This window comes from Drosophila suzukii, chromosome X (assembly GCF_043229965.1).
Source record: "Drosophila suzukii chromosome X, CBGP_Dsuzu_IsoJpt1.0, whole genome shotgun sequence".
In the NCBI taxonomy this organism is placed as follows: domain Eukaryota; kingdom Metazoa; phylum Arthropoda; class Insecta; order Diptera; family Drosophilidae; genus Drosophila; species Drosophila suzukii.
This window is the reverse complement of record NC_092084.1, coordinates 4,915,085-4,925,972: the sequence shown is the minus strand read 5'-3', so window position 1 is coordinate 4,925,972 and position 10,888 is coordinate 4,915,085. Positions and strand designations below refer to the sequence as shown.

At 39.3% G+C, this 10,888-nt stretch overlaps 2 protein-coding genes across 24 annotated transcripts in view; one reads left to right on the top strand and one right to left on the bottom strand.

The window, feature by feature from the left end:
• Window positions 1-10,888, top strand: part of LOC108015113 (uncharacterized) — a 71,877-nt gene that overhangs the window by 20,431 nt on the left and 40,558 nt on the right. The window lies entirely within an intron of this gene.
• The window catches only part of LOC108014920 (retinal degeneration A), a 115,263-nt gene continuing 105,567 nt past the window's right edge, over window positions 1,193-10,888 (bottom strand). For 6 of the 18 annotated variants that reach the window (XM_036820710.3, XM_036820711.3, XM_036820714.3 and 3 more), the window contains 9 exons: window positions 10,142-10,566; window positions 9,640-9,933; window positions 9,357-9,583; window positions 8,815-9,036; window positions 7,624-7,675; window positions 7,177-7,230; window positions 6,838-6,901; window positions 6,572-6,729; window positions 2,256-6,002 (listed from right to left, as the gene is read on the bottom strand). In XM_036820710.3, the coding sequence (XP_036676605.2) occupies window positions 5,795-6,002; window positions 6,572-6,729; window positions 6,838-6,901; window positions 7,177-7,230; window positions 7,624-7,675; window positions 8,815-9,036; window positions 9,357-9,583; window positions 9,640-9,933; window positions 10,142-10,566 (1,704 nt within the window). In that variant the 3' untranslated portion in view covers window positions 2,256-5,794. The other 12 variants (XM_036820717.3, XM_036820719.3, XM_036820718.3 and 9 more) reach the window with 7 other exon arrangements.

The window sequence follows — 10,888 nt, the reverse complement described above, 5'->3', positions numbered from 1 at the left end:
CCGCAACTGAATCTGGCTTTTAGCTTTTGACTCTGACTCGACGATACACGATCCACGCTCCCCATTTCCATTTGCTCTCCGTGAGCGGTATTGCTATAGCAATTACAATCGCAACCGCTCCGCCGGCCGCCGCTTTCTAAACGCTCTCAGCTCATCGCAACACGCTCTCCGCGGAGCGACGGGCTTTCCTTTTAGTCGAGCGGCAGTGCCACAGTGGGCTGTGTGGCGGGTTTTTGTGGTAAAAGTATACCATATACCATCTATGCACTGAAGAATTTATAAATATGTTTTATATTTATGGTAAAAATATACCATATATTATCTATGCACTAAAATAAATTATCATTATGTCTTTTTATGCACTGAAAGAAATTAGAAAAATATTTTGTAAACCAGTTACTGGTCGCTTTTACCCCATCTTGCCTTGAAATATTTAATTTTTGTAGCCAAAATAAGTCATAATATTAATATTATAAACATACAATCAAGGAAGAATCAAGCATAAAATAAAATAGATCAGAGGTCGCTTTTACCCCACCTTGACCTAAGCTTGAAAACCTACAGAAGAAAAGATGTAATTTCTATAACAAAAACACTTGAATGTAATAATAATAAATATGATAAATAATATAATAGATATGATATGATAATATGAGGTCGATTTTGCCCCACCTCGATATTTTCGTAAAAGCGTACTTTTAGAATAGGGCAGAACTTGATTGATTGTTGATTAGTTTCCTTAAATGAGTCTTATTTTGAATAATCAGTAATCAATAATCTATTCTTAAAATTTAAAAACTATATAAAAGATGCATCCCATTGAGCAAGCTTGATTGCAAATTCATTTTGTATTCCTTTTAAAGCTTTTCATGCCATCAATTCAAATCAAAGCTTTTGTTTCTTATGATGACTTCAAAGTCATGGAATGCCGTATATGCATTTGCATCTTTCAGACTTACCTGATGACTTATTTCCAACTAAATGTGGATTACAAAATTCTAATATAGTATTTAACATACTTGATAATCCATGACTCACCTCCCCTCCCCATTAATTTCACATTCATCTGAAGAGGCCCAAAAGTATGCAGCAAATTCATTTTGAAAATATATATTTATTTATCTTCATCAGTTAAGTATAAATGAGTAATACTATAAAAAGAAAATCCGCCCTGAAAAAAAACACCAGTGCATTTGAGTTTGAAATACCAAAAAAAATTTATTTTCCCTTAGGAGAGAGTCAGAAAATTCATATTATAAGCAATTTTGTGGATGATTTCGATTTGTTGTCCAATATTTGGGATTCGCTAGCATAAAGTGTAGTATTTTTTACAATTCTTGAAAGTTGCAAGGGGGGATAAAAAGAACTCAGATTTGAGCTTGGGGTCGTTTTTGCAGGTCCGAGAATTACAATTTTGTTTGAGAGAATAACAGGATAGACTATGGTTCAAAGGATCGATGCGAATGAGTCTTTATAACTATTGTATATTGTATATTGTATATATATATATATTTAATATTCGTGTGTGTTTTTCGTGTATCTGTGTGGTGTGGTCTGTGGGTTTGGGTATCTAAGTATTTAATATGCTGCATAGCCAATCCAGATGCTAAACGTTCTCGACTTTCCCTCACAATAATTGCCTCAAGCGAATACAGTTTTTGTCGTTTTTGTCTTCCGATGTAGCTCGAAAAGTTCTTTTTAAATTTTTAATTGTTGTTCCAAGAATTTGGAGATTTTGTTTCGGTTGGTTTTCCTTAAGGTTTGCTAAATGCTATTTCAATTTCTCTTTTCGTTTGTCTTAAGTAAAATTGAATCAAATTCCTCAGTGCTTGCAGTGCATATCGTACTTAGTAATTCATGTTGTCTATGCTTAGTGACTAATTCAAAAAAAGTAAATATATTATATATGTAGGCATATACATAGATTAATGGGGATTATCTTCTTACAATTCTATATAGTTTATAGGACTTGTGAGTGGTTGTAATTTGGTATATGTACACTTTACAGTTAAGCAGTTTAGAACTCTTCGATAGAAATACTTTCAGACTTGCGTAAGTTGATAATTAAATATATATAGTGTATATCCAGGTGGAAGGGAGAATCCAAAGTCGTTGTCTGTTCAAAGTTTCGGGTTGGGTTGGGATCGAAAATAAACCTCAGAATCGGGGAAATCGTGGAAATTGGAAAAAATCGGGGAGGGTTGGAGTGAAAGTAAGTGTATTTACAGGGTTGTTGGTGTAAATAAGTAGATTACTTGCACACACATAAATTCCGCTTTATTACGTTATCAATATATATGTATATAGTATGCTTACTATCGTACAGTTAGGCATTGTTTTAGGTATATCGTTCCGCCATCCATATCTGTGTATCTTGACCTTTACAATTTTGGTTTGCCTTACTTGCTAGAATTTCATAAGACTTGCGTTTCATTTTCCATATTTTGTTCAAAAGTTTCACTTAAACGATTCGAAAAAAATATATATACTATATATGTATGTCTGTATATATATATATATAGCATCTATGTTGTTTCTATATACACATCATGCAGTAATTGCCTCCACTTAATGTTAGTGTCCTCTGTTTTGTATCTGTGTGTGGTGTCCTGTGAGGTGTGTCCTTGTGTTTTAGTGTCTTGTGGGTACTCAACTTCTACAAAATGCACGAAAATATATCCATAGTTTTGGCTTGGACCCGGGTGTTCTCCGAACAGCTGTGCATCAGTGCATTAAAGCACTTTGCCCGCCATTTTCTAGCATTTTCTGCATTTTAGCCCTCAGTATTCAGTATTCAGTATTTTGTATTCAGTATTCATCATCCACCATTCATCATTTAGCATTTAGCCCGTCTAGATCGATAGATAGCGCTCTCCTCGATTGACACTAACCTATTCCGCCTTCCCGCGTAAATCCTTCAACTACAATTTCATCTTGAAGCTTTGTGTATATAGCAAGTTGCGAAAACTAACCAAAACGTTTCAGAGTTTCAATTTCCTATCGATTACTGTTTGAAGGATCGTGTCGTGTAGTTTCTGTTCATAGTGAATGGTTTAGGGGGGATAGCAAACTCTCATCGGCCTTCTGCTCGGCTCATTTGCTATAAAATCTCTAGATTGTCATTTGCTAAATATTCCTTACTCAACTCTGCTCTACTGCATATGGATTTCCAGCTGCGACCGTATTTATGGTAGTGTTTCAAATTTTGAAATTTAATGTAGTACTAAAAATAACAAATTATCTAATACTGATTTTAATTTGTTAAATTAATTTCAATACCTAATAGAAGTATTTGTATCAACACAAAAAAAAATGAATTTAAGAAATTATGACAAACTTCAAACTTATAAAATGCACAGCAATTTTTTAGTGTTGGTACATTTCCAAATTCAAAAGTACATTTTCAAAGAATTCATTTAAATAAATAAAACAAAACTTTGCAAGCTAATATTAATATTTTACAAAAATATAAAAAAAAAAAAAATGAATTATTAATTCTTGGGAGGGCGCCGCCACTTTTTAGACCGCAGCTGAGGAATTCATTAGTTGCCGCAGGCGGTGTAGATTGGTGTTACGATTTTGGATTCCGGTTGCCCAATGGGTGGCACGTCTTATGGGGCGTAAAGGCTGCATGCCCGAGATCCCGCAATGCCGGGATCGAAAATCGTTAGACTTCAAGACACTTCAACACCATCTGCGACAGTCTACGATGTGTGTAATTAACTTTTTGTGTTTTCTATCGTTTTTTGTTTTATTTGTTTTTTGTTCCTTTCCTACTTTCCTTCGTGTGCAATCCAAAACATGATTACCCACGCCGGAAGCGCGCCTCCGAGACCGGAAGTGGCTCACAGGGCGGGATGGGTGGAATGCTGGCGATGGCCCCCACGGGTCCAAACCCAACCCGATATTCCGAAAGCCAGAGCCATGGTTTTCCAGGAACAAAGTCGATTGTGGTTGGACGGGGGGGACAGGGCTGCATTCGGCCAAGCCTCGTAAAGGTGATCGATACTTTATCGCTCTCGGGTGCCTTATCAATCGATAGTGAGATTTATCGCCTATCCTTATTATCGCTATAATCGTTAAAGTTAGCTAAGCCGAAAAACCTTAATGGGGGTCGCGGTAAACGTAATTGACTCGACAATGTGATTATATATATAATTCGGAATTTTGAATCTAAGCAAAAAAGAAAAGAAAATAATTAAAGAAAAAGTAGCCCTCTACTGTACATAGCATACATATATGGTTCGATTAACGGCTATATATAATATTGTGGTATTCCATAGTTACTCTTAATTTGATAAAATATGCATGCGTCTATATTACGAGTGTGTTTCAATGTTCCTTTGTGTTACGAGGGTTTAAAATTAAAGAGTACGGAATATAGTATATATAGGATAGTAAAGATAGTCTTCGTGGGTCCCTGCCCTGCCCTAACGTCTATGTAGTTTTTTGTTCTTTGAGGGCAGGTGACCTCGTTTTTGGGGGGACGCCATTGATAGGCCCAAGTCTTTCGGTTTGAAACGCTGAGGGTTCTTTGGGGTGAGGGTGAGGTGGAAGTGGGTGGTATATCTATGGGGGTTGTGCATCCTAGTCTGTGCATCGGGACTGTGTATGTGTGTGTGTTTGTCTGTGTCTGAGCGAGATAGCAATAGCCGCTTAGGGCATAGTGCGTCTCTCTTCTAATCGTGCTGCTGCTCTGCCATTTTCTTTCTTTTCTTTTGTTTGTTTAGACAAGAGTATTCAAGTTCTCACTTAGCCTAGATTGAATTCCAAAAGAAGTACATATGGTAGAATTAAATATATAATTAAATATATAGGCTATATATTTGCTTAGTGTGTCTCTGTGTGTGTGTTTTTTTGTTTGTTTCATTTTTTCAACTTTTTTTTTGCTTAGTTGGTAGTACAGCAAAAGCCCTCTGCTAATATCAATTTCTATTTGCTCTCGTTCTCGCTCTCTAGTCCAATACATTAATTAATTTAGATATCACAATATAATCATTAATCGTTAATCAATCGGTAAGAGAAACAAATAAATTTCGAATTTCTTTTGCAATTGCCGCATTTTAATAATAACATTTCTTGTTCGTTCTGTCGTAAGGTAATTAAAAGTTGAAATTTTTCCGGACAAATGTTGCCTTTCGTTTCGCTAGCTTTTCTTTACAATAAATTAAGTTATTATTCCATACCATTGTCCTCTTAAGCGCTAAATGTGTTGAGTGTTCTTTTGTGTATGTATTTTCTTTGCTTAGTTTAAATTAGATTTCTCTCGTACATGCTAACACAAAAAAAATTGCCAAAAAAAAGCCATTATCGTTATTATGATTATTATTATGTATGTATGTTTGTCGTAGTATGAGTGCCTCCGCTGAATGCTCCACTTAGATCCGGGTCTGCACCTCCAGATGCATAAAACGCTCTTGACCTAACCGAAACCGGAACCGGAAACCCGATGTGAGTTTGTGGAATGTTGAGTTGATTTCGTTATCGATTTCGATTTCGATTTCAGTTTCGGTATCGATATCGTTCGATTTGTTTAGGTAGATTGCATTATATACAATACATTGTCCATTTTGGTTGTTTTTGTTGGCATAGAAAGGAGAAATATGCAATGTTAAAATTACGTTCTTATTTTGGATTACTGATTTACTGATATTCTGGTATTTGTGGTTATCAATTTTTTTCACTGCTTGGTTTGGTTTTGTTTTGTCTGGTTTTGTCGTGAGTTAGCCCCACGGCGTAAGCTTGTCTAGCGATTGCTCTACTTGGAGGGGGCCCGCGGCGATTCTACAGTCGTCTAGTCGTCAAACCAGCCGTCGACGGGCTGCGTCCCCTGCTTACTTTCCAAATACGTGGCTATCTCGTTGGCGTTCTTGTTGAAGGCCACCATCATGGGCGTGTTTCCGCCGGAGTCCATGCTGTCCAGATGAGCGCCAGCGGCCACCAGCATTACGCAGATGTCGCGACGGTTCTGCTCGGCGGCAATGTGGAGCGCCGTCTGTCCACTTTAAGAAAAAAGTACGGAAAGGGGGTTCTTAAAAGGTCTTAATGGCGTTTTATTTTTAGATAAGCTTTATTCACAGCCTCAGAAAGCTGTTTTGTAGGAGAAAAACAGCCCCACGCCGAAATAAAATAGATTTAAAACAGTATAATAAGATACTAGTAAAAAGGTGACCCAAAACGTTGCTTTAACATCTAATTACTCTGTGTCTTTGTTCCTGAAACATTTTGTGCTTTAATTCTTTAATAATCTGCATCAAAAATAGTATAGCCTTTTCAGTTCAATATTGGATCATTTTTTGATCAATAATTTCAGAAAGGTGACCCAAACCTTCATTTTAAGATTTAATAACTTGACTAGCTCTCGATTTCAATAAGTCTTACTTCTATACTTGTATAGTGCTTATATGTATATCCCTTTTAATGTTAGTTTTTTTTTTAATTCGATGGTTTCCCAAAATGTGACCCAAACCTGAGTTTTTATAGGATATAGCTTGACTAACTGGATCCCGATTTCACAGTGGCGTGTCTCTAAAACGTTGTGCTTAAGTTTTCTAAGGGACTTTGGACTTACAGCTCCTTGTCGGCCATGTTGATGAGGCGTCGTGTGGCGCTCGCGATAATATATTTGACAATGTCCCTGTGGTTGTATTTGCAGGCGAAGTGCAACGCCGTCTGTCCGTTCTTGTTCACTGACTGTAGTGAGTATCCTTGTTCATGTAGTGCACGTAACTGGAAGAAAGTGGGGATTGCGGGTGTTAGAAGGACACCAAATATATATACACATCTTGAGTTTCATCTAGTTATTGACTATATAAATATATGGAACAGTTAAGCTACCATATTGAGATCGCCGCTCTGGGCTGCTAGTAGTATGGCATCGGAAGTTTGCTCCAGTATAGGGCTATTATTCAAATGTTTGTGTGTGTGGGTGTGAAAGAGGGCGTTTTGCGTGTGTGTTGGTATTTTTGTGTGTGCATGGAAAAATAGAGAAAATAAAAAAGAAAATTCAAGCATCAGTTCGGTTTGAAATTCATTCAATCGATTTAAATGTCGATGATACGAGAGATACGAGATAAGGACGGAAAGTGGGGCAGACAGAGAGATAGAGAGAGACAGAGATAGCCACAACAGACAGTCTAGTAAGTAAAGAAAGAGACAGATAGTTATACGGAATACCTGAATCCATAACCAAAAACATCTTCGTTGAAACTGAATAAACGATCTTTGTTGCTGCATGCAGGATTTATTAATATAGTACAGAAATTAAACAAAATTAGGAAATTATTTAAATTATATGAATAAGAAGAGGGAAAGATGCTGAAGAGAGAGAGAGAGACAGAGGTATAGACAAGGCGAGTGTGTGAAAGATGGAGGATATATCGTGGACCATGATTGAAGCGTGTGAAAGAGAGAGAGAGCAAGCGAAAAATATTGCCAAACGAGCAAGACAGCTGCGAAAAAGCCAATTGACAAGTCTGGCAGAGCGAAAGAGAGAGAAAGAACGCCCTATGTGAACAAAATTTTTGGGTGTCTAGTGCCGTCTCGCTCGGTTTGGCTTTCGGTCTCTTTTCTTCGCATGGAGTTTGAATGAAATGCTGAACGAATCGGGGGACGCTTTTTTACCTCTTCCACTTCATCACTTTAATGGGCTTGGAGCCAATTTGCAAATCCTCATCTTTGTGTATTTTTAAAATGTTTTAATTTGTGTGGGTGTGTGAGTTTTTTTTTGTGTTTGTTTAAATTCGAAAAGAAATTCACATATTGTTAGTAAGCCATTGAAATAAGTGAATCACAACTAAAATCATGTACACAATTAGTCCAAACTACCAGGCATTTAACCTACCCGCATATATTTTCAGTGTCTTTTTTGTATTATTTGGTTGGTTGGTTGTTTTGGTTGGGATGGATGGGATCGTAACGAATACGGTTTGGTCCTTGCTACGGTTAACTGTTGATGTAAGCCGGGATTATATACCAGATAGTACCAGGAGTGCTCGTATTTAATGCTCTACTCACATGCGATCGTGGCAAGGACTAAGCTGTATTCGGCTCCTCGCAATTAAGACTTGGACTTTTAGCGGATGTGGGTGTGTGTTTATGTGGGTGGCGCACAGTTGCGGTCGAAATAATAGCATCAATGTTATGGATCTACTCTTAACTGCGTTAGGATTTAGTATTTACGTGATTAAATATTTTTGTGGAACATTTTAATGTATAAAGAAATTAAATTTGAAAAAAATACTACATTCGGTAGATTTGAATTTAATTTAAATTCTTAAGATGAGAATTTGAAAGACAATTTTAAATTGCTCTTAAAAAATGAGCAAGAAAAAGGATAAAACTTTGTTAATATTTTCTTAAAAGGTAAACTTTTTTTTTAACAGATTATAATCTGGTTTTTTGTGCTTTATTTATACCGCAACTGCATTTCTCTATGTGTAATGTTAGTGACTAAACATGCGAGACATAATTAACCATAAACAAAATGCAATGCAACGAAATTAAGGTGGGCCGACTGCAACTGGCACCCCTTCCTCCACTCCGCCCCCCCTTTGGGATCTTTGGGACTTTTGGATTTGATGGATCGAAGTTATAGGGATCGGGAACGTGGGATCTCCAAGATCGAGGGAGTTCAGATCTCGACGCGACGTTTGCGGAAGTGGAGGTGGAGGAACATGCGCCTATCTTGGTACGGCAGCTGCTCGGCCACCTGCTGCTGGTAGAGCGTGAGGCGCTCCTGGAGCGGCAGCTCGTCGGCGGTACGAGCGGTCTGTCCCGCCCCCGGTGGCCAGCAGCCAGCTAACAGGATCCTACCGGTGCTGCCCGGGCCGTGGCCCTGGGCCTGGTCCAGTTGGCGCCTCTCGTTCTGCGCCTGCCGCTGCGAGAAGGCCGCGAAGGAGCGCTCCTGGTCGGGCGTCTGCGGCATGGTGGCCGCCTCGTGGTCCAGGATATACAGCTCGTCGATGGCGATGTCGCAGATGTAGTGCAGGTGCTCCTGGGCACGGTCGATGCGGAAGTAGTGCTCCGCGGTGCAGGCTAGAATGGGAAAATTAAATATATAGTGCAAGGTTAAGATAATATATAAAATCAAATATTATTTTATAAGGTGCTTTAAGCTTTTATTTTAAACTCGTATCAAAAATATTTGAATTCCGTGAAATTTAGCTACTACAACATTTACTGGTCAAGTTAATATCAAAGGCCATATGACACTGGCTAAGCTAGGCCACTGACTGCATTTTTTTTAAAAATGTTATATGCTAAATATGCTAAATAATTGTTATGTAAAATATCCTAATTTTGATATCAGAGGAACTCAAAGAACGTGTAGGCACAGTTAAAAAGCTATAACTTACAGTCGATGAAGCACCAGTCCTGGGAGACCTTCGGATAGGAGATGGATTCCTCGAACTTGGTGTTGAGCATGTTGCGCACATGCTCCAGATCGCACTGGGATTCGATTTCGATTTGGCCAAGTTTGTTTGCCAGCTTGCGGAGCATCTCCTTGTCATAATGGTACTGCTCGTACTGTTGCATGGTGACGCGCAAGATGTTCAGCTGCATCTTCTCTAGGGGGTTTACCCTGCAATGAAGAATTATATAAAATGCATCCATATAGATGTGAGGGGTCCTACTCACTGGACATCGCCGCGTCCGTGCTTCCTTTTGGACAGCATCAGCGCCTTGTTGAGCAGCTCGATCTCGATCACCGAGGGCTTCACGCGGCAGGCCTCTCCGTCCACCTGCATCGGAATTGTCCGTTTGGTGATGATACGGGCCTTCCGGCACTGGCAGATGCAGGTGCCGTGCATCCCTGCCTGCAGCATGGGCAGCTGGTAGGTGGTCAGTCCGACCACCTCCATCAGGCCGTCGTCGATCGAGGGCTTCGAGGCGCCAAAGGAGTCGTTCCACGGGTGGGTGCCGCCGCCATAGCTGCGGGGATAATCGGTAAAATTTGGGTGATATAGGATAGGATTCATAAAAACGTATACATATTTTAAGACCTCAATTAAATGAAGACTACAATTAATTATGATTTTATGAAAAAACATCGTAAATCATCGTTATAAAATGATATGGAATATGTAATAATATGGAATTTAAAGGAAATATCCTTAAGGATCTACTGAAAAAGACCCACCTGGGAATGTTGAGGAAGAGGACGGCGTGGCAGCCGGCGTCGCGGAGCTTTCCGGTGAAGTCCTGGCCGTCGCACTCGAGCGTTACCCACTGGGAGAGGTTGCGGTACTGGCGCAGGATCAGATCCTTGCCGCCCATCTGGCCGTAGTACATCTTGTTACGCAGCCGGGAGTTGAAGCGCTCCGGATGGGCCTCCCGCGCCTCGTGGAACTCCAGGGCGATATGGGCGTCCACGCCGAAGGAGAAGTAGTTGTTGATGACGTTCAAGGGGACGTTCGGCTTGCTGCGGTCCACATGGTCATCGGTGACGTCCTCGTTGGGCGTGACCTTCACCCGCCAGCGGTCCATGAGCACGCACTGCGACATCCCAATCTCCCTCAGCACCTTCCCGATCGGCTCGTCCGTGTAGCCCTGAAAGAAAATAGACTTTAAAATTATTGAGGCTTTTAAGTGCAATGATTCAAAGCAATATTAGGTCTAGATTACACTAACTACAAATGAAGATCAAATATAAATAAATGCCTTCAAATTTGCTACGGTCGCTGAGAAGCTTTAAGTGAATTCTTTAGAGCCAAGCGTTTTTTACTTACAAACTACATATATATATGGCAGAGGAAAATTCAGGATCTTAGGATTTTACTAGCAATACGGAAGAGTCTGGAAAGCCTTATTATTATATGAAAAGTATCTTTTGATTTATATGTATCACATATGATTCTAACTATTTTTTTGTTATGGGAAGTCATGA